Source organism: Elephantulus edwardii, unplaced genomic scaffold, assembly GCF_000299155.1.
Source record: "Elephantulus edwardii isolate Elephantulus edwardi_28Jun2011 unplaced genomic scaffold, EleEdw1.0 scaffold00026, whole genome shotgun sequence".
Lineage (NCBI taxonomy): Eukaryota > Metazoa > Chordata > Mammalia > Macroscelidea > Macroscelididae > Elephantulus > Elephantulus edwardii.
This window is the reverse complement of record NW_006399776.1, coordinates 16740053-16763802: the sequence shown is the minus strand read 5'-3', so window position 1 is coordinate 16763802 and position 23750 is coordinate 16740053. Positions and strand designations below refer to the sequence as shown.

The 23750-nt window shown below is 40.4% G+C and overlaps 1 protein-coding gene across 2 annotated transcripts in view; it reads right to left on the bottom strand.

The window, feature by feature from the left end:
- RYR3 (ryanodine receptor 3) overlaps positions 1 to 23750 on the bottom strand; it is a 753100-nt gene that overhangs the window by 228848 nt on the left and 500502 nt on the right. For both annotated transcript variants that reach the window (XM_006883055.1, XM_006883056.1), the window contains exons 39-41: positions 3975 to 4248; positions 1882 to 1996; positions 198 to 327 (exon numbers count right to left, since the gene is read on the bottom strand). In XM_006883055.1, the coding sequence (XP_006883117.1) occupies positions 198 to 327; positions 1882 to 1996; positions 3975 to 4248 (519 nt within the window). The remainder of the gene's footprint in view (positions 1 to 197; positions 328 to 1881; positions 1997 to 3974; positions 4249 to 23750) is intronic.

The window sequence follows — 23750 nt, the reverse complement described above, 5'->3', positions numbered from 1 at the left end:
CTAGCTGGTCGCAACTTTCTACTTAGATGAAGATATTCGAGAGAGTCTGATTATTTCACTTGTTTTCAAAATACACAAGTTTTCTTCTTGCTTTTAAAAACTGTTGCATGCATGATTTCGTTTCCTCTGTTTATTATGCGGTCAGTTGGGGGAGTGTGGCTCCCGAAGTGGAATGTGGAGGCTCTAAGGAGACATACCTAGGCCAACACTGCTATTTTCCAGCAGGTAGCTCAGATGCTCAAACATGGCCTTCTGATTCTGCCGGCTGATTCGGCAGAAATAGCAAAGGAAGCGGCAACAGCTAGCAACCATCTTGGGAAAAGCAATCTGTGGGGACAAATAGGAAATAGTAAAGAAAGGCATTTACCACGTGTCCTTTACAAAAGGGCTCACTTTAAGGAATCTTAGGGAGGTGCAGCTGTATACACTGTGAATAGTTCAGAAAATGTGCTTTCTCCTTATCCGCAGTTTATGCTAAGATTTATTCACAGGAGGGATACCCAAGAAGCAGCATCCAGAAATACTGAGAGCTAATTACAATTCTTTCAATCTTTCCTTTGAAGGAAATAGGCATCAAACAAAGGTGTTGGTCACACTTTGGAGATCATGTGAAGAGGAAAGCGTCCTGCACCAGACTATTTCCAAGTGGACTTGACTTGAACAGGCAATCTTCAGGAAAAGAGCTGATGAGTCATCATCGAAAAGTAAGTCCAACACCGTTCCCAAAGCCACCTCTGCTGGATAAGGGTGTGCCACTGCAGCTCTGGAGGCCTGGAGGATGTCCGACCACTGTACTCTGAAATTCCCCACAACTACTTTTCATCTTTATAATTACTGTCCTATGGGCTCCAAACGGATTTATACAATTTAGCATGGACCCGATTCTTCTGTTACTGCTGTGTTTGGATATCTTGTTTAACAAAGTAATTAGCATCTCAAGACACAGACACATCATATTTGTTATTTTGAAATGTCCAATAAATGGTGCCAATGTTAGCCTTGTTCAGGATCCCTGAAAAAGCCTTGATCCTTCCCCTTCAGAATCAAGAAAGATGCTCTAGGAATAGGGCTCTGAAACCCGGTCTGAAAGCTTGCTGAGGCATGTGAACATCGCTCATAGAACTCAAGGAGAGAGCGGATTTTCCCCCAGAGGTTGGAAGGGCCAAGTGAGCAGGAATGTGAGCTTGGTTTCTGCTTTGCCTTCACACTCCAAACCCCCAAATACTGGGGAGGATGCACTGGAAATCTTTCATGTCCTAGGACCCTGGCACTTGGGAATTTCTAGCATTTGATATTATGCTCTATATGGTACTTTCGGAAACAGTCTAACCTTATAGGGGAATTCAGATGAGTTAGATAAATGCCCAGTTATTGCCTCACCCCAGTCCTTTTCTCAGCCAACAATAGCAGCTCCAGCTGACTGTAGGCCCCCTGATGGAACTGGCCAGGAAACCTAACTTCCTTAGAAGTGGCTGAGAGAGGAAACACATAAATTCTGGAGGGAACACTGCCAGGATCATTATTAAGATCTTTCTCTCTCCCGTAGAACAGCCTTCTTTTGACTCAGCACGAAGCCAGCCAGGCTCCTCAGTGGAACCCAGAGGAATTCCACTGTGGAAGAATCAGGACTGCAGAGGACTGGGCAGTCAACTCAGCAGTTACATAGCCCAGTGGGTTGGAGAAAAAGTCCCACGCTTCAGGTAATGCAGCACTCCCACTGGGTGGACTCCACTCTTCACCCACAGCTTGGCTTCCCCTGGCACTGCACACAACCCCGTGTCCTTCAGTAGCTGAGGCAACAGATATCAGCTATACTCATCCTTCTGAACAAGGCACCTTGTGTGCCCTGGCCTACGGGCCAAGTTCTCCTAAAAGCATTACCTGTGATTTCTCTGCCCCCAGCACATTGACCATCACCTCCATCACTGTCTCATGCATTCCAAGTACTCTCATGAGGTTGGGATGCTGGTAAAACACCTTGTTGTTCATGATGTCTCTAGGGTAAAGATCAGACAGAAACATTAGCACTTCTACGCTATGAGGAGTCAGGGATAAAAACACACAAACAGATGAACACACTGGGGCAGAAATGATGCAGATATGACAGTCTGAAATGATGATGAGGTGATACTAGGTCAACTGCAGGACATTCAGAACCTTTTTTCTTGTAGGAGAAATATTTTGTGTCCCTTCACTTCTACACAGCTCTTGATTTCTCTCTTTGAAACATGTGCCCCTAATAACATCTTCAACAGTTCTTTCAAGGTATTTTTGACTTATAATAGTTTGTGAGATAGCCAAAATCACTGGATATTTTCTTCTTGCATGTCTTCAAGTTACTAATTTTTCTTCCTAATCTTGTTCTTATTGCTGTAATTCTATACACTTCAATTCTTTTGATGATGGAATGTCTCCAGTATCCCTTTAAAAAGTAACTGCATATTTGAAACAGGAAGTTTTTATATACCCAACATAAAAACTCAGTGAAACTGGTGTGCAAAACAATTATTTTTTAAGTCATTCAATACAAATTCACAGAGTGAAACTGTAATGAAAACCCAGAAGCTTTCCATTGGTTGGTTGTGTAACCCTAAGAGCCAGTTACTTCCTATTCCACTGTCCTCTAATGTGGCTGCTGGGAGAGAGGCCATCAGTTTCTCTACTGCTCCATCTATGGCAAGGAATGGGAGAGAAGCTGCCTGCATTGGCTTTCTCTTTCTCTCAAATAAAACTTCCCCTTCTATGGCTTGGAAGCAGGAGTGGCGTCCACTTACTAAACAACATGTCTCCTGAAATTCTATGAACTTTGATAAATGTTGGTAGTTATAGAAAAGCTTCAGGCCTTTTCTTCTTAGGGTCGCTATGAATCGTGCTTGACTCAAAGGCAATCAACACAACATTTCTATGACAAGTGTCCTGTTTGGAAATGAATTTGGGGAATGCCTATATATCTCACATAAGGAAGCTCCGGTTTCATCTGCTGGGCCTCTGTGATGTTTCTCTGCGTTACTGACTCGGATGGAAGAAGGAGATGTCGAGGGAAAGAAAGTGTATAGTTATAATTTTTTTTCTGTTAAGATTATGGGCTGGTCACTAAACCAGTGTGAACTTTGATTTTTTCATTGCAAAATGGAAGTGCATGTCCACATGTTTAAGAAAATCCTTTTGATGTCTGGAATGTTGTGAATCACCTCAACAAAAGAGCCAGGAGCTTCTGTTTCAGGTAAAAGTATCTCACAAAGCTAAGAAAAATTATGTCTATAGATTATTGTTATTATTTGCTGGGAGATGACAATATCTGATAACAACTGTATGAACAGCTGATCTGAAACTTCCCCTCCCAATCTCCGATATGCTCCAGACCATTATCACACTGTGTCAGTCCATTTTCATCTTCTTAAGAGTCTCTCTCTCTTTCCTCGACCCTCTCTTTTTCCCAGAATGTCTTTCTCAGTGACTGCCCAAAGTGGGTAAGCCAGTGTTTCACCATCCTTGCCTCTCAGAGGCACCCTGGTTGCACTTCCTTGATGAAAAGGGAGGATTGGAGGCAATTTCTCAGTGAGAGTCTTAGAAAACTTCCAAACATTCAAAAGTATCTATCTGCTCAATCTTTTCTGGTAGACGAAATATACGTTCCTTCCTCAGGACATTTTCTGTGGCCACCTCTCCTCCACCCACACCTGCCTCCCCTCAAGTGTGTCCTCATCTGAGAGAAACTCTGCTCTGGTCCAGGATAATTCCTGACACACTTATCTTGGCAGCAGGCTGTCTGGTCTCTTGGTAATTTTATCATCAAACATGATTAATTTAGCAGAGATATAATTCTAGGAGGAGTCAAATCAGGAGGACCCACTCCTTTCTGGGATTCATGAAGAATCTTTATGGTCTGACTGTGGAACAGCCATAGATCCAGGTAAAGCAGTCTCTCACTTAAAGCTCTCCTGACAGAAAGGCACGTCCTGTGAATGACCTACCCTAGTCCATTGATCATGAGCAGCTCCTCTTCCTTGCCCATCCTGACACTGAGGAGGGAGCGGATCTGGCCCAGCGCGGCTAGGAGATTGATGGTGTCATTCACAGACGCCTGGCTGATGGTGTAGGTCTTCCGCAGGGCCTGCAGCAGCTCCCCGATGCTGTCGTACTGCCTCCGCAGGAGGTTGAACATCATCCGGATCAGCTCTGCATCCTGGATCTGGTCCTCCTGGGCCCAGCAGATCATTGTCTGCGAGATGAGCTCCTTCAGTGTCGCTAGAAGCACAGCAGGAACATTGTTACCGTGACTGTCACACAGCTCAGGGCAGCTGGCGTCTTCGCCACTTCGTTCAACAATGACCACCTGGTTCAGGGTAAAGAACTCTCATGTTAAGTGCAAGATATAGCACGCAGAGAAGTGGGGCACACTGTCAAGAGATAGAGATATTAACTATAGTATTATATGTTGAGTGACCTCGGTCTCATAAGAACAAATACTGCACAAGATCCTTATTGTAAAAAGAGAAGAATAACTAGGAAAATGTGTATACAAGCCCAAAGGATGAAGGAGAGTGGGGAAGTGAGTAAATCACGGGGTTGCAGAGTTTGGTGGTAGAAGGGAGGGGGTGAAGGCATTTGGAGAGATCCATTAGGAACTTTAAGAGATGGAGTAATTATTGGCATAGATTGATGGTGACTAATAAAACACAATGTATGGTAAAGATTGTATGAAATACAATGTAAATGAAGTAATGTGTGAAACTCAACATATATGAATAAAAAAAAAGATCATTGGAACAGAGCAAGGGTGAGGAACACTGGGGAAAGGAGTGTGTCAGGGATGCATCCTCTCTCCATACTGTTTCAATCTATATGCAGAACAGATGATCTGGGAGGCTGGTCTCTATGAGGATGAATGCAACATCAAGATTGGAGGAAGATTCATCATCAACAACCTGCATTACACAGATGACACAACCTTGCTTACTGAAACTGAAAAGGGCCTGAAGTGCTTGCTGAAGAAGGTCAAGGACTGCAATATTTAATATGGATTGAAGCTCAACATCAAGAAGACAAATATTTCCACCACTGGGCCATCTGGCAGCACCATGACAGACGGAGAAGCAATTGAGATTGTTAACTATTCCAGCTTGTTCATTTCCACAATCAACAACGTTGGCACCAACAGTCAGGAAATCAAAAGATGAATTGCGTTGGTAAAGTCTGCTGTCAGGGATGTCAAGAGAGTGCTGAAGAGCAAGTCAGACAATGACTAAGGATGACAGAAAAAGAATCAATGCCTTTGAGTTGTGGTACTGGAGAACAGTCTTGAACAGACCATGGACTGCCAAGAAAACAAATAGGTCTATCTTGGAGAGGGTGAAACCAAACTTCTCCTTGAAGGCTTGAATTTTGAAGCTCCATTTTACCTACTTAGGGCATGTGTCCAGGAGAGGCCAGTCCTTGGTAAAGAACACAATGCTTAGAGGGGTGGAGGGGAGGAGGACCATGGATGAGAAGGACTGATACAGTAACTGGGACAATGGGGGTTGGTGTATCGCAATCAGTGAGACTGGCTCAGGAGAGGTCCAGGCTCAGAGATGCTATACATAGGGTTGCTATGGGGTACAGGCAACTCAACGGCACATAACAACAACCACTACCTTAATATATCGTAGACTGCCAAAAGAAAAAAATGGGTACGTCTTGGAAAAGGTGCAGCCGAAGTGCTCCTTGGAGGCAAGGGTGGCATAGCATTGTCTCTCATACTTTGGACATGTAGCTATGAGACGCTATTCCTTGGAAAGAGATACAAGGCTTGGAAAGGTGGAGGGTCAGTGAAGGAAAGGAAAACCTTCCAGCAAGATGGATTGACTTGGTGAGAACAGCAATGTGTTTATGTATATCAGATGGTAGAGATGGCACAGGATAGGACAGGAATAAGATCTCTTATTTATAGGTTGCTATGAGTTGTCCTCGGCTTGACAGCAGCTAACAACTACAGTACAATATAATAACCATGTTAAGTGGGCTGAGTAAGTGCCATGAGTCACAGAGTAGAGAGAGGCTGATTCTGGTCGAGGACGACATGAGAGGGAGACATTGGTTATCACCTCCTCAGAGAAAAGCAATGGTAAGCACTGGAGTTCTCTAATACCAGCATTATCACTAAGTATTTGAAAGTCACCACACACCATGAAACAATTAAGCAAAGGCAGTAATTCAAGAATTATGAGAGATATTAAAGATGCTCTAATATAAAAAACCAAAGTAAAAGATGATGAGAAGTGAGATGACAACACTGAAACGACTTCTTTGCCTGGAGCAAGCTGACACTCAATGTTATGAACGTTGTAGATGAAAGTGTGCCTTCGCCCTAAAAAAGATGTGTTAACTTCCTAACTTCTGTACCTGAACATGAGACTTCATCGAAACAGGGTTTTAAAAGATGTTTCCATAGGATCTTCGAAGTTTGATTAACAAGACATCCTGGAACTAGGCAGGTCCTATATTTATATGACTGATGTTCTTGTAATACAGAAGATACACAGATAACAAGGAGGTAGAGGAAAGACACCAGGAGATACTGTGTTTGCAAGGCAGGAATGCCAGTAGTGCCAGAAGGTAGGAGAGGCAGACACGAGCAAGTTCTCTCCCAGAGCCTGCCTAAAGACCTAACCATGCTGATAGCCTGCTCTCACTTATCAGACTTCTGATCCATCAGACAATACATTTGTGTCCTAATAAACCATGTTAACTTTTATTATTTTATTAGGAAAGTCTTAGGAAGCCAACACACATTGCTTCCATAAGCAGTGAGAGAGAAAAACCAATGTAGCCTTCAACTTGCTTGGGCTTATTCCAAGAAACACAACTTCCCAGACAAACAATGGAAGGATCAAGTGAAACTTAAATAAGCTGTGGAACGTACAGAGATTTGACTAAATGACCCCTGAACATAGCCGGCTGGGGTTGGTGCAGGAGAGTGATGGGGAAGGAGAGGCAGGTCTGAACTGGAGAGGACAGTGGCAGGGAGCTTCCATCGGGGCTGCTGGGAGGTACTGTCCACCTCTCCCCATGACCAGCCACACCTAGAAGACCCTGTGAGGCAGTGGGCCGTCCACCTTGCTGGTAAATCATGGCTGCATCCACGTCAGGGTCCCTCACTTTCTGAGAAGCATGGATGGCACTGAGATTCTTGATGCAGACTGGGGAAAAGGCAGAGCTAACGGGACAGGGAAGGTCACACACACACACACACACACACACACACACACACACACGGTCTTTCAGCGACAGCATGGGAAATAAGCTGTGATGGGAGATTTCGGTACCATGTGCCATCTCTAATAGTCTAGTTTTCCACCTACATCCCACTATATGTGGCAGATGTCTGCTCCAGATACAGTTTTGGCTCATCACAAGGGTTTAAAAATAGAACTTGGTTACCCACGTTCTAAAAAAGATCTATATGTAAAGGACTAATTTAACCTACTGCTGTGACTATCAACCTTGTGGGTGTTTTAGGTTCACATGGGGGACACAGCAGAAAAACTTGAGAGGGAGGGAGGGAGGGGGAGAGAGAGAGAGAGAGAGAACACGAACAAAAGCAATCCAAGTTCAAGAAAGATTCAGTTAAAAGACGTCCCTAAGAGATGTCACCAAGTAGTGACTCCTTTATTATTATTAGGTCAGAAATTATCTGTACCCTCTGGGACAGGGTGGAGTATTTTGGCTTTTTTGTTCTGTTTTTATGGGCTATGCTGGGCTCTTCTGGGGAATTTTTTTTTCTTCTTAGCAGCCTGAAGTGAACGTACCTGTTTGTTACTTTAATAGTCAAAGTAATGAAAATAAGAAAATAACAGACACTGGATCAACATATTCTTCTCTAGTACCTCACAGTACTAAAACCAAAACAAACCCATTGCTCTCCTGTTGAGTTGATTTTGACTAGTAACAATTGTCTAGGACAGAGTAGAATATGTACTGCTATGGGCAAGTCTACTGTCAGGGACCTCTCCAAAATACTGATGAGCAATGGTGTCAGTGTGAAAACTAAGGTGTGTCTGATTCAAGTTATATAGTCTTTTCAATTACTTGCAATGCATCTGAGAGCTGGACAATGAAGACTGATGCCTATGAGTTGTGGTTGTGGTGTTGAAGAATATTGAATAGCTCATGAATGGCCAAAAGAACAAACAGATATGTTTTGTTAAAGGTATAACCAGAGTTCTTGGATGCATGGACGCTGAAGCTCTGTCTCGGAAATGTTACTTCTTCTTGTTGTATACAAGTTCTGGAGTCAGAACTGACGCATAGCTGACTCTCCAGTGGGTTTTCAGAGGTGGTTAACCACACAGAAGATGATCTTTCTCCTGCAGAGCAGCCAGTGGATTTGAACCACATGCCTTTGAGACTGCAGCACAGTTTCATACCACTAGGCCACTAGAGACATGTTGGTAGAAGAAGCTATTCCTTGGCAAAGGGTGATAATGCTTGGAAAAGTAGAGAGTCAACAAAAAAGAGGAAGACCCCCAATGAGGTGGACTGACATGGGAACTGGAGGAATTATAAAGATGCCACAGGATAGGACAGAATTCAGGTCTGTTGTTCATAGGGTTACTATGAATTTGACAACAATGAATTTTCTGATTTTTTTTTTAAATAGACAGATTAGGACTGTCTCATAGGGTTTCTAAGGTGTTAAACTTTACAGATTGCTACAATTTTCTCCCACAGAGTAGTTGGTGAGTTTGAATAATAAACTTTTGAGTTAGCAAACAAATACTTTACCACCATGCTACCAAAGGTCCTCTGTAAAACACAATTTCTCCTTTAAATCTATACCACGATTTGAAAGAATGACAGATCTCACATTTAACAACCAAAAGTCTCTGTGAGAGTGGTACACACAGAATCATAGTCCCTAACATATGTCAAAAAGCAGATAAAACTATAAAAAACTCAGGGACCATTCTTTTTTTAACAGGGAATTTTATGAAGAGTTTCAATGAAACTAGGTAAATAATTGCCTTTCTTTAATGATACAGCCCTCAGATTAATTCAGGGTTTGAGTGAGCGCACAGTGACTCAAAGATTCCTGTGCAAAATAACTATGAGACAGCATCCAATCCCAGCAATAATAGCAAATTTCAATAGTGATGTGGAGAAGACGAACTCTTATCCACTGCCGATGGGAATGTACAATGGCACAGCCACTGTGGAAGGTGGCCTGCCTGACGCTTTCTCAAAAAGCTGGAAATAGAAATACCATTTGACCTTGCAATTCCACTACTGAGAATATACCGAAAGAAATCAGAGTCACGACTCAAACGGATGTATTCACACTCATGTTAATTGCTGTATTAGTCACAATAGCAAAGAGACAGAAGCAGCCCAAGTGCCCATTAACAAACAGACAGATAGAAAAACTATGGTACATCCACACAATGGAATATTGTTGTTGAGCCATGTGCTATGCAATTCATGGCAACCCTATGTACAACAGCCCTAAACTCTGCCCTAACCTGTGCCATCTTATTGTCTCCAACACACCGATCCCCATTACCCCAGTGACTGAATCAATCCATCTCCTCGAGGGTCTTCTTCTCCTGTGCTGTCCCTCTACCCTCCCAAGCATGATGCCCCTCTCCAAAGACTGGTCCCTCCTTGCAACATGTCCAAAGTATGTTGGATGAAGCTTCGGAATCCTTGCCTCCAAGGAGCAGCCCAGACTTCACCCTCTCCAGGACAAACCTGTTCGTTTTCTTAGCAGTCCATGCTATATTCAATACTCTTCTCCAACACCACACAGCTCAAAGACACCAATTCTCCTATCATCCTTAGTCATCATCCAGCTCTCTGATGCATAGTAAGTGATTGCAAAGACCATGGTATGTATCAGGCGCACCTTAGTCTCCAGACTGACATTGTTGCACTACAGTACTTTAGAGAGGTCTCTAACTGCAAGACTTTTCCATTGCAATATGTCTTTTAATTTCCTGGCTGCTAGTGCCAAGAGTGTTGACTGTGGAGCAAGCAAACCAAAACTGTGAACAATCTCAATCTCTTCACCATCCATCATGATGCTGCCAATCAGCCCAGTGGTGAGAATCTTTGTTTTTTTGACATTGAGCCTCAGACCATACTGAAGACTGCAGTCCCTGACCTTCCACAGCAAGTGCTTCAGGTGCTCCTCAGTTTCAGCAAGCAGGTTTGTATCATTTGCATAACACAGATTGTTGATTAGTCTTCCTCCAATCCTGATGACACATTTCTTCTCCCCATAGAGCCCAGCCTTCCAGATAATCTGTTCTGCATAAAGATTGAAAAGGTATGGAGACAGGATGCAGCCCTGGCGTACGCCCTTCCCAATTTTGAACCAGGCAGTGTTTCCTTGCTCTGTTCTGACAACTGCCTCCTGGTCCAAGTACAGGTTTCTCATAGGCACAATTAAGTGTTCTGGGATTCCCATTCTTTTCAGAGTTAGCCAAAGTTTGTTATGATCCACACAGTCAAATTCCTTTGTGTAATCAATGAAACAAAGATAGACATTCTTCTGGTACTCCCTGCTTTCAGCCAAGATCCATCTAACATTAGCTACAATACCCCTAGTACCACGGCCCCTTTTAAACCCAGCCTGCACTTCTGGTAGTTCTCTGTTGATGCGCTGTTCCAGTCATTTTTTGATAATCTTCAGCTGAATCTTTTTTTCTTTTAAATTAAATAATTTAAATAAACATTTACAGAGATTTTGGATTTCCATTCATTCATTGCTGCACTTTTCTCCCTGCCTACCCTTCCCCACCAGTTCACTCCTCTCTTTGAAAAGAAAAAGAAAAAAAAATTCCTTCATTGGTATACAATTTCCCCATCTCCCCCCCACCCTCTGCACGGAGTACACTTCTTTATGCAACCTTAATTCTGGACTCCTGTGCTAACCATAATACTCAATCATATATTGCTTCTAATCTGTTATTTTCCTCATCTGTTTCAATACAGTATACATAATTTATCCAGTTTTTTCTCAGTCTTACCTCAACCCTGATGTCAGTCCATTCTACAACAGTGGCACCATGCAGTATTTGTCCCTTTGTAACTGAGATATTTCACTCAGCATAATGTCCTCCCATTTTTTTAAAATTTAATTTTTTATTTATTTTTATTTTTTTAATTTCAATGAACATCTACAGAGATTTTGGAATTCCACTCATTCATTGTTGCACTTTTCTCCCTTCCCACCCCTCCCCACCAGTTCACTCCTTTCTTTGAAAAGAAAAAAAAATTCCTTCATTGGTATACAATTCCCCCATCTCCCCCCCACCCCAACGGAGTATACTTCTTTATGCAACCTTAATTCTGGACTCCTGTGCTAACCACAATACTCTATCACATATCGCCTCTAATCTGTTCTTTCCCTCATTTGTTTCAATACAGTATACAGTTTTTTCTCAGTCTTACCTTAACCATGATGTCAGTCCATTCTACAACAGTGGCACCCTACAGTATTTGTCCCATTGTGACTGAGATATTTCACTCAGCATAATGTCCTCCCATTTTGAATAATATTTCATGAGTTCCTTGGTTTTCAATCAGCAGAATCTTGCTCGCATGTGATATTAATGATACTGTTTGATAATTTTCACATTTTGTAGGATTACCTTTCTTTGGAATGGGAACAAATATAGATCTCTTCCAGTCAGTTGACCAAGTGGTTGTCCTCTAGATTTCTTGGCACAACTTGGTGAGCACATCTAGGGCAGCATCTCTTAGTTGAAATATGTCAATTGGTATGCCATCAATTCCTGGGGCATTATTCTTAGCCAATTCTTTCAAAGCAGCCTGAACTTCTTCATCACCATAGGCTCTTGCTCATATGTTGTTTCATTAAATTCTTCTGTGTCTGCCAATTTCTTTTGGCTTAATGACTCTGTTTATTCTTTCCATTTTCTTTTAATACTTGCAGGACTATTCAATATTCTGCCAAAGAACTCATAAAACATCACACAACATGGGGGAGCCTGAAGGACATTATCTTGAGTGAATTATCTCAATCATAAAAGGACAAACACTGCACCACACTGCTGTTATAAATAAAATAGGACAGACATGGGGAAATTGGGAACACCATGAGAAAAGAGTGGATAGACAATGAACACTGCATTAAAAGAGAAGAGAGGAAGAACAGTCTAAAATATATTCTTAGGCATTATATGTCTGACAACAATCTGGAATAAGAGGTGCTCTGCAAGATGGGTTGAGGAGAGGAAGAAATGTTCAGTAATGAAAAAAGAATATTATTCTTTAATAAGAAACAAATGCCACTCTGGTACTAATAAACAATGTAGCTCTAAAAAGGCTTGTCATTGAACTGATGTAACAAACTGGGTTGTTGTAATTAAATATGCCATTTTCAAAATACAAAAGAACATAATTTAAAAGATGAAAACCAAAACCAATTTTGTCCTGGAGGGTGGAACATGTACAGCAAACACCCCACTGAAGGTGAATGGGAGAAACAGTCCTTTCTTTAGAGGAAAGGATGGAGAGGAGTGTTTCCCACTGCTTTGCACAGGCCAGACTTCAGCGTAAATAAGGTAAGATATGGATAAATATTTGTTGTGTGTGACCAAACTAAGACACAGTAACAAGAAAAGGGGAAAGGAAAAAAAAAAAAGGAGGCTCCAGGACCTGCTGGAAAAGGACAAAGTAACATGCACCATTGCTATGTTACGTATGGGCAGAAGGGCGTACCTCTTGAGCAGGGTCTCAAACTGTGAGATCAAAATCGATTAAGTGAGGGGAAAGAGTAACTATGAGGTGAAGTAAACTAGGGAAACAAAACTTTCTCAGGAGCCCTAAAAAGTAGAGTCTATTCTGTGAACTGGTATATGCTAGAGATCCAGGACTCACTATGCCAACAGTAGCTGAATCAATCAACTCCTAGGGGTCTGACACTTGCAGGGCTAAGAAAACAACGCTTCACCTTCTCAACCACAGCGCTCCCGAAAATGTCTCAGATTTTAATTAGCTCCCACATACAAACAGCAGAGCAGCCAAAATGTACCAAGGTCAAGAAGTTAAAGAGAATATTCTTTAGTATTTGTTATGCTCTCCATATATCTCTGCATTTGAGGATTAAAAGAATTAATTCATACACTCATGCCTGGCATACTACGTAAGCATAATAAAGGTTAACTACTGTTATTATCTATAGTAGCTGTTATGGAAGGGTGCTCTACAGACTCTTGGAGTCCCCAAGACCCTTTAGGCAGTCCATAAAGCTAAACGTCTTTTCACAGTAATTCTAGGATAATTGCTTTTCCACTGGGTTCACAAGTAAGCAGTGGGTTAAACTGCTGTACCAGAGCAGGAATCCTGGCAGTGACCCAAACTGTCCAGGGAGTCACTACCTTCTTCCTGCCACACCCCCAGAGGAATGCATGGTCTCATAGAAGAGCTTCTTTAAAAAAGCAGTATAGATTATGAATTTCATTAGTTATAGACTCCTGAGTACACATCTTTTTATCCTTTGTAACAAAATGGGGAAGACATTACTTCTGTTGCACGGCAACATCCAGTGATTCTTGAAGAAAAGTATTTGTGTAACTGTTTGAGGTAATGAGCTAAACTAGCTGCTGCTTCAGAGCATGACTTCCCCCCACCTCCCTAATTAAAAGAACAATTCACTAACAAACTGCTTATTCAGATTTCAGTAACTAACTGACAGGCATTTTCTGAAAAATTAAGGCCCTTTAGAGAAAACAACTAACAATATTTGTAGCCAATAACAATATTCAAGCATTCAAGTGAAATTTCAGAATTTTGGAAGATTTTTATCTGAGAACTTGTATTAGTTGAGTTTCCTGTAACTCAGACTCTTCTGATAAAATCAGTGATGGAATCAGAGATATTATATATTTTAAACTCTGGTGACCTCGTGGGTAAGGGTACTGTCAACCCAATAGCAAGAAGATTGAATCCACCAGCTGCTCTGAGGAAGAAAGAGAGACAATCTCTTTCGTGATTTATAGTCTGAAGACTTGGTGGGTTAGCTATGAGTTGGTTCCCACATGACATCATCAAATGAGTGAGTATAATTTGATAAATCAAGAATTTTTCAACGATCAGTGCATGTTACAAAAAAAAGAATCACAAACAAAAGATCCATTCAATTTGCATCACAGATGAACTATTATATAACGTGTTCTTTAATATGATTTCATATTCTGCACTCTAACGTTTGAGAATTTACCATTTGTTAAGTTTAGATATACAGTAAAAAACAATATACAAGTTTCTGAAAAAATGTATTAAAGTACTTGCCTTCTTCTAACATTTCATCTGTTTAAAGCTATATTTCCCTCATTTTTATCAAGCAGATATTAAGATCCAGCTGAACTCATGTTATTAAGACACAAATTAAAGATATTTAAAAATGTACAGTGCTACTCTTTTCACAACCTTTTTTTAATGTTTTATGCAACATGAAATAAGAATTGTATAATCATTAAATGACTTAATAAATATTTTAAAATGTCTCAGTTTTGTTATTGTGTAACCTGGAGTCAGAAACAACCCGTAGCTGTCTCCAGCAGGCTTTCAGAGGCAGTAAATTGCACAAGATTGTCCATCTTTCTCCTATGGAGCAGCTAGTGGATTCAATTCATGTACCTTTGGCTTGGCAGTACAATTCCTTAAGCCACCAGAATTCCCTCAGTTTTAATTAGTAGCTACTAACAGACATAACTCATATGAATGAAAGCTTTTGATAGTCACCGATAATCTCTAAGGGCATGAAGATCAAAATGTTTGAGAACCAGTAACTAATATAAAATGACTCAACAGCACATAACAACAACAGCAACGATATGCTGCAGGGGTTGTCATGAGTAGAAAGCAAAGATATCTCCCAGCTAACAAGAAATTTTTTTCATGAGGTCAGGTGCTTCTGATCCAATGGCTGGGTCCTGACCCTACAAAGCTCCAGCTTAACAATGCTTTCTGTTTGTTTTCTGACTGGGAAGTCCACAACGAATGTTGAGTAAAAGAAGAACGAAATGTCTCATATTAGGAAATGAAGTTAGGATTAAAGAATCATTATTTTGACAATTGAAACCCGGCAGAGCGCTAAGGGCCTGACCACTATCAATTTGTTATTGCAAGCAGAGTGTTACCTGACAGTTTCCCAATGCTTACCTCTTCTTTAATTTGGCTTTAACATCAGTCATCCTTGTAGAAAGGAGGGAACCTTCAAGGCCTCTGATAGTCCATTCTACACCCAGTACAAAGGTCACACACAGAGGAAAAGTGGGCAGAAGGCTGGAGGTGAAGGCAGTTAGTAATTTTCAATGACATAAGCTGATCACTCAGCAGACTTGCTCTCATTTGTACTGGGAACCAGCACTGTCAATTACAGGAGTCATTGTCCCAAAGTCAATGTGTATCTAGACTCAAGACTCCTGTCTGCCCTCATCTGAGTAGTTGAGCCATCTCCAGCTGTATAACTCCTCAATCAGTTAAGTAATCAACTAGTATTTTCTTGGTGTTAATGTCCAGCACTAATTACATTATATAAAAATATTTAAAGACACAATTATTACCCACACCACCTAGAAAAGGTGTGTGTTGGGGGGGGGGAAACACCACTCACAACAGCAGTATATGAGGAAGCACTTGTGGTGCAGAAGTTAAAATACTTGGTTGATGCCACAAAGGTTGCCAGTTTGAATCCACCAGCCACTCCACAGCAGAAAGATGTGTCAAGTCTGCTGTTCTGGAAAATGGAGCCTCGGAAACCCCAATGGGTCGTTTGTTGGATACGAGTCACAACAAACTTGATGGTATTGAGTGGGGCTTACTTTGAAGCATTTCTCATTAAAAAGCATTTACTTTTATCCTCTCTGGATTGTGCATTTTGGGTTGTATTTGGCAGTCTCTTTATATCTTGGACTAGTGCTTCTAAGCTTGATCCCAGTTTGTCTCTTAAGAATGTTATGGTTTTGGGCTTTATTCCCAGGTCTCTGATTCACCTTGAGGTGATTTTTGTGTATGGTGAGAGATGTGGATCCTGTTTCAGCTTTCTGCAGGTGGAAGTCCAGTTTTTCCAACAATAGCATTTGTTAAAGAGGTTTTCATTTCCCCATTTGATAGCTTTGATTTCCTTGTTGAATATCTGTTGACCACAGATGTTGTTGTTGTTATGTGCCATTGAGTCACTTGTGACTCATAGCAACCCTATATACAAGAGCCCTAAATGCCATTCTATCCTGTGCCAACCTCACTGTCTCAAACACATTCATTCCCACCACTCCACTCACAGAATCGATCCATCTCATCAAAGGTCTTCCTCTCCTGTGCTGTCCCTCCACTCTCCCAAACATGATGGCCCTCTCCAAGGACCAGTCCCTCCTTGCAACATGCACAAAGTGTGTCAGATGAAGCTTCAGAATCCTTGACTCCAAGGAACATTCTGGCTTTACCCTTTCCAGGACAAACCTGTTTGTTCTTCTAGCAGTCCATGGTATATATTCAATACTCTTCTCCAGCACCACAGCTCAAAAGCAACAATTCTCTTTCTATCATCCCTATTCACTCTCCAACTCTCCGATGCATAACATGTAATTGTGAAGACTATAGCCTGGATCAGGCGCACCTTAGTCTCCAGCCTGATGTTGTTGCTCTTCAGTACAAGTTGATGGGGGGGCGGTGACGGAAATTGAAATAATCTGTTCAAATTTGTATTTGAATTTTGTAAATAAACTAGTAGGAAAAAATAAAAAGCATTGAATGAGAAATAATGTGTAGAATAATGGGTAAAACTTGTCTCAGACTTTCAGGACATAAAAACAGTTCATAAGATGACAAAATTTCTATAGTAAAACTGTATTTCAAAGGAAGAGAAAAGATGAGCTATCCCTCCGTTACTTTTCAATGGCTTCTTTATCTAAGTCATTCATACTTCTACAATAAGTCCACACATTACAGGGGGATCAAAGCAGCAGGAAGGAAAAGCTCCATCATGAACACTGCCAAGGATAACTGAAATGCTCTAGTGGAAAAGAAAACATCACTCTTTTGTGACTATTTTGTAGTGGCATTTTCCTTCAAGAGAAGATTAACACTGGTTCTGACTGAGCACTTTTTTTCTGGTATCAACCAGGAAATGCTGAGAATTTTGATAGGTTTTTCAAATAGCAAGGGAACTCACAACTGAAGGCATTTTTATTTCTCTTTCTTAACCAAAGAGAGGAATTATATTAAGGATATTGCAAGTAAATGCCTGAGTTCATTTCTGTTGCTTTCCTAAATTCATCTTTGGGAATGCTGATTTCCAATGACAAGAAATCACTTTAATTATCATAAGAAATATGACTCTCAAAATGGGTTGGCCACAAAAAGCATGATATAATGAGTCAAGAAGATTAAATGTAGCTTTTGGAACAATATACAGCCTCAAGATAACAGCGTTTGCTAATTAAAGACTATACCCTTCAGTATGAATTATACCCCAATATAAAGAAAATAAAAGCCTTATAATGTAATAGGGAATAAACAAATAGAAAAAAAGATTAAAGTAAATGATTTTTTTGTTTTTCACTTAGATGTAGTTTTATGATTTAATTTCCAACGTATTCTCAGAAGATTATCTATAAATTTTTAACACAGTATACAAAATGTGTTTTTTCTTACTAACTCTACTTTTGTTATACATTTGGCAACCTCTTTATTGTCTAGAGACTAGATTATTATAAAATTAGTACTCATTTGTCCAGTATATACACACAATTATATAGCAAAGTGAAATGAAAAGCACATAACATACAGGGCAATGGATAAGGATCTACTTTTACTTGGATTAACAATCTATGCCCACGGAAGCAGCAGTTAAGAAATCAATTACCAGATTATACACAGGAAATCTGATATGTGTTGTGGATTGGACTGTGTCCCCCAAAATATGTATCAACTTGGTTAGGCCTTGATACCTAGTATTACCAGTAGGCCGCCATTTATAGTGATAGTCAAATGTATTAAATACATCTTGGTTCCAAAATAATGGACACACTATCTTCCAAAAAGCAGAGCCAGAACAGAATGCTTCCTTGAAGCAAGGATGGAGAGACTCTGTGTCATTTACTTTGGACATGCTGTCAGGAGAGACCAGTCCCTGGAGAAGGACATCATACTTGGTAAAGCAGAGTCAGTGAAAAAGAAGACAACGCTCATCCAGATGGATTGACATAGTGACGATAACAATGAGCTCAAACACAACAATAATCATGAGAACGGCACAGGACTAGGCACTGGTTTTCCTCCCATTTCAAATTATACAAATCATATTGGTTTTATTCACTCAATAACTTATATACTTTTTTTACAACATTAATTACAGTCAATTATAGTAAAGACACGACAACATTCATCTCTCCCTTACCATCCTTGGTAACCATTCAAGAAAGGTATCTATCTGTAATCCTTTCCTTGACTTTCTTTTTATAATAGTGTCTATCTGTATGTAAACCTTGCCTTAGCTTTTTTATACTAGTGTCTTTATACCACAATAGTCCTTCTATGACTAAAGTCACTCAACAAAAATTCTCTGGATTTACCCATATTGTGCAGTGTTTCAAATTATCTATTATTTTTTTGTTGTTGTTTAGTGCCATCGAGTTGAGTAAGACTCATAAGGACCCTATAAACAACCAAGGTGAACACTGTCCTATCATGTACCATCCTCATCATCTCCGACAAACTCAAGGAAACTGCTGTAGTCATTTTGTCAATGCACCTGGTTGAGGGTCTTACTCTCTTTCACCATCACTACATCTAAGCATGATGCCCCCCTCCAAGGAGTAACCTCTTCTAGCAACATGCCCAAAGTATGTGAGAGGAAGCTTCATCATTTTTCCCTCCAAGGAGTACTATGGTTATTCTTTCTCCAAGACATATCTGTTTATTCTTTTGGCAGTTCATGGAATCTTCAGCACTCTTCTCCAACATCACAGTTCAAAGGCATCAATTCTTCTGTCATCCTTAAGTCACTGTCCAGCTCTCAGATGCATAACAAGAGACCAGAAAGACCATGGCCTGAATTAGGCTCACCTTACTTCTCAAACTGACATCGTTACTCCTCTGATGGAGAGGTCCCTGACTACAGATTTTCCCAGTGCAATACATCTCCTAGTCTCCTAAATGCTGGTACCAAGTGGATCCAAATAAGATGAAGTTATTGAGAGTCTCAATCCTTTCTCCATCATGACTCTTTAATGTTTAATACTCCATTGTGTGAATATACCATAGTTTCTTGATCTGTCAATTGATGCACACTTGGACTGTTTGCAGCTGTTGCTATTGTAAAAAAATGCTGCAGTGAACAGGAGTGTAGATAAATCTATTTGGACTGATGGATCAAATGTATTTTTTTTTTCTACTCTCAACTTTTAAAGGAAGTGCCAACGAGTTGACCATCTTACATTCTCAGCAGTAATGTATGAGAGTTTCATTCTCTCCACATCCTCATCAGCATTTGCTGTGGCTGTTTTGCTGAACTTTGCTATTGTTGCTTGAACGGGCAGTACTTTAGTCTACTGTAAAAGGGTCGCTTTAAATAAGAACTGACTTGACAGCACCTAATAACATGACACTAGTGCTCTCAAAACTATATCCTTCAGAACTTCTACCACATAAAATGAAGAAGCTTTGGCAGATATTGTTGCTTCTCTAAGATTTTCACCCACAGATTTAGCTATATTTCAAGAGGGTCCTGTCAAGTGCACTAGATAGCTTAGCTCATGGGATCTGGGTTTTTTAAAGCTATCATGTTCTTTTTCAAAAAGGAAAAAGTAAGGGAAAATGACTTGTAACCCAGAACTTGTTTTATAATAATAATAATAATCAAACAGAGCCTCTCAAGAAACAGAATGTCTTAGGGAAGCAATCTTGTACATGCAGTTTCCTTGATAATTATAAATGGTTTCATTTATGAGATTATTATTAACATTATAACTCACTCCACTTTTGCAATTAGTGTAATTAGGGATAGTCATATTTAGGCAATTATATCAAATACATGATCTATAACCATATTTTCAATGACTGTGCAGGCCAATTCAGAATGAAAAAATATTTCTAAGGCTATATTGCTTAGGCAAATGTGATGCCTGAAAGATACATTAAAAGAAAAGTGGCTACATCACTATCTGATTTGGTCTTGGTCTAGTCAGATGCTGCACATAATAACAAAGAATTAGTGTCTTTAAGTGTCCTTATTTTGGGAGGCCAGGCATTATTTGCTGTAAAATTCTTTATTTTCTTTTATTTGTCATTGTGTAACCTGCTTCTCTGACTTAATACCACTGAGTCCACCACACTGGAAACCTTACTAGGAAAGGGTCTAGTGAGTCACTTACCACATTTATGTAATCCTGTTTCAAAGAGTCAAGTTGCCAGATGTGGAAACCTCACTGTAGTAAAGGAAATGTTACTTCTTCTCATCGAACATGTTAACTCTTTAGGCTGCAAAGTCTAGAGAGAATCTTTCTTTCCCAAGTTTAGATTACAGGCAAAGCAACCAGTAAGCAATTGAGTACATACTTATTATCAAAGGTGGATGTGGCCATTGGTAAGGCAAATACCCGCGGTGTACAGATCCAAAAAGTCATACTGATGATACATTCCAGCAAATGAACTCTTAAATATGAGTCAGTCAAGGAGGGGGAAAAATCTAGTCACACTCAGAAGAGGGATCAAAGAAAACTGCACTTAGAAAGCACTTTCTAATTCTCATATTTAAAATGGAAAAAGAAAAATACTGTGCATCTAAATTCTGTATATGTATTTTTAACTTAAAATGATTTTAAAAACAATCTTTTAGTGTGCTATAAATGCTCTGGAGTCACTAATAGGCCATAGATTACTTTTAAATGTAAAGTAAAAGTATATTTTAACCGTTGCTTTCTTCCTATCTGTTTTAAATGGAGTAATAATCCCCAAAGATGCCTATGTCCTAATTTTTGAAACCTGTATATTACTTTTTCTAGCCAAAATGATTTTGCAAAGGTAAGCAATTATCTTAAAATGGGGAAAGTACTGGATTATCTGAGTAGTAGTTACAAGGGTCCTTATAATTAGAAAACAAGAAGGCCATTGCCAGAGAAGTGATAATGAAAGTAGAAAACATATTTTTGAGTAATTTCAGTCATGACCCTGGAGGACAAAACGGCACTGCCCATAGTTCAAGCCTTGTGCTGCAATACAAAAAGATGCCATGAGCAAAATCTTGAACAACCTAGGAAGCATTAAAAGAAGATGGTAGGAATATACAGAGGCACTCTACCAAAAAACTGGTCAACATCAAGTTGCCCTGACGACATTGGCAGAAAAAATAAGGCTCCAGGAATAGATAGGATACCAAATACCATTTTTCAACTAACAGATGCAAACTTGGATGTGCTTACCAGTCTATGTCAGGAAATTTGGAGGACAACTGACTAGCCAACTGACTGGCTGAGATATATAGTTGTCCCATTCCTAAGGAAGACAATCTAAGAGAATGTAGAAATTATCGAATAATATCATTAATATATCAGGCAGTCAAAGTACTGCTGAAGATCATCCAAAAATTAATGCAACAGTAGTGCACTGACAGGGAACTGCAAGAAATTCAAGCTGAATTTAGAAGAGGCTGTAGAACCAGAGATATCATTGTTGATGTCAGATGAAGCCTGTTTTTTTTAAAAAAAATTATTTTATTAATTTTAATGAACATTTACAGAGATTTTGGATTTCCATTCATTCATTGTTGCACTTTATTCTCTACTCTCCCCCTTCCCCCATTTTATTGACTGTGTGGATCACAACAAAGTGTGGCTAACGTTGAGAGGAATGGGAATTCCAGAACACTTAACTGTGCTCATGTAAAAGCTATACCCAGATCAAGAAGCTGTGATCCAAATGGGACAAGGGAAAACTCTATCATATAAAATTGGGAAGGGTATGTGTCAGGGTTGTATCCCTTCTTTATAACTATTCAGTCTGTATGCTGAGAAAATAATCATGAAGTCAGACTCTATGAAGAAGAATATAGCATGAGGATAAGAGGAAGACTCATCAACAATATGCACAATTCAGACGACACAACTTTGCTTGCTCAAAGTGAGGGGTACTTGATGCACTTGCAGAAGATTAAAGACTACAGCTTTAATATGGATTTCATCTCAACATCAAGAAGACAAGGTCCGTACCACTGGGCCAGTGGGTGACATCATGATGGAGAAAGGACTAAAATGTAATGATTTAATTTTTCTTGGAAAACAAACAGATTCATTCTGGAAAGGGTCAAACTGGGCAGCTCCTTGGAGTCAAGGATTCTAGGGCTTCGTCTGACATACTTTGGACATGTTGTAAGGAGGGACTGGTCCTTGGAGAGGGATATCATGCTTGGTAGTGTGGAGGGACAGCTCAGGAGGGGAAGACCCTCTATGAGGTGGATTGATTCAGTGACTGGGGTAATCGGGATGGGTGTGTCAGAGGCAATGAGATTGGCACAGGATAGAGCACGGTTTAGGGCTGTTGTACATAGGGTCACTATGAGTCCCAAGTGACTCGACGGCACACAACAACAACCACCACAATTAATACCTTGGTACCAGCAGACAGAAGATAAGGAGATGTACTGCTTTGGGTAAGTCTGCTGTTAGGGATCTTCAAAATACCGAAGAGCAGTGAGGTCAGGTTGAAGACACTGTCTTTTTAACTACTTGCTATGCATCTGAGAACCAGATGATGAATGAGGAGGACAGAAGAAGAAATGACGCTTTTGGGTTGTGGTGTTGGAAAAGAATACCAAATATAACCAATGGACTGCCAAGTGAATAAACAGATATATCTTGGAAAAGGTGCAGCTGGCATGCTCTTTGGAGACAAAGATTACAAAGCTTCATCTCTCATCCTTTGGACATGCTACTAGGAAAGGCTATTCCATGGAAAAGGATATCATTCTTGGAAGGGCAGAGGGTCAGAGAGTGGAAAGTCCCCATTGAGATGAATTGACATGGTGACTGCAGCCAAGGGCTCAAGTGTATCAGAGATAGTGAGGATGTTACAGGCTATGAGTCCTAATTGACTCGACGGCACCTACCACCACCACCACCACAGGGTTTCTAAGACTATAAATCTTTACGGAAGAAGACTTCCTCATCATTTTCCCACAGAGCGACTCTATTTCTCTCTCTTGCTCACTGCTGTTGAATTGGAACGGACCCTCTAGAGGGTTTCTGAGACTGTATGGTACACATGAGACACAGGAGACCACTGTCCATCTCTCTCCCAAGTTGCTGCAGGTGAGTTTGAATTGCCAGAAAGGCATGGCCTTTTAGCAGTACAACTCACTATTTTTTTAGGCCCCCAGAGCTCCCTGATAGAACAACTTATGAGTTCAAGTTCTCAGTTTTTTGGTGTTGGTGGTGGTTGTGTGCCGTCAAGTCAGATCTGACCCATAGCTGACCCTCCAGTAGGTTTTCAATGACACTTAATTGCCTGGGAGATTTCCCATCCTCCTCCTGCCAAGCAGCTGGTGGATTTGAACTTCATGCCTTCGGGATTTCAGTGAAGCTTCTTGCCACTAGGCGACTGGCTGAGTGTTCTAAAGCCTTTTGGTTAGCAGCCAAATTGTTTTAACCCCTCTATCACCAGGGATACTTAATGCTAGGAGAAATCAGAGTAAATAATGATTGTTGATTTTCTAGATGGAAAGCGGCCATGAACCATGGAGACTC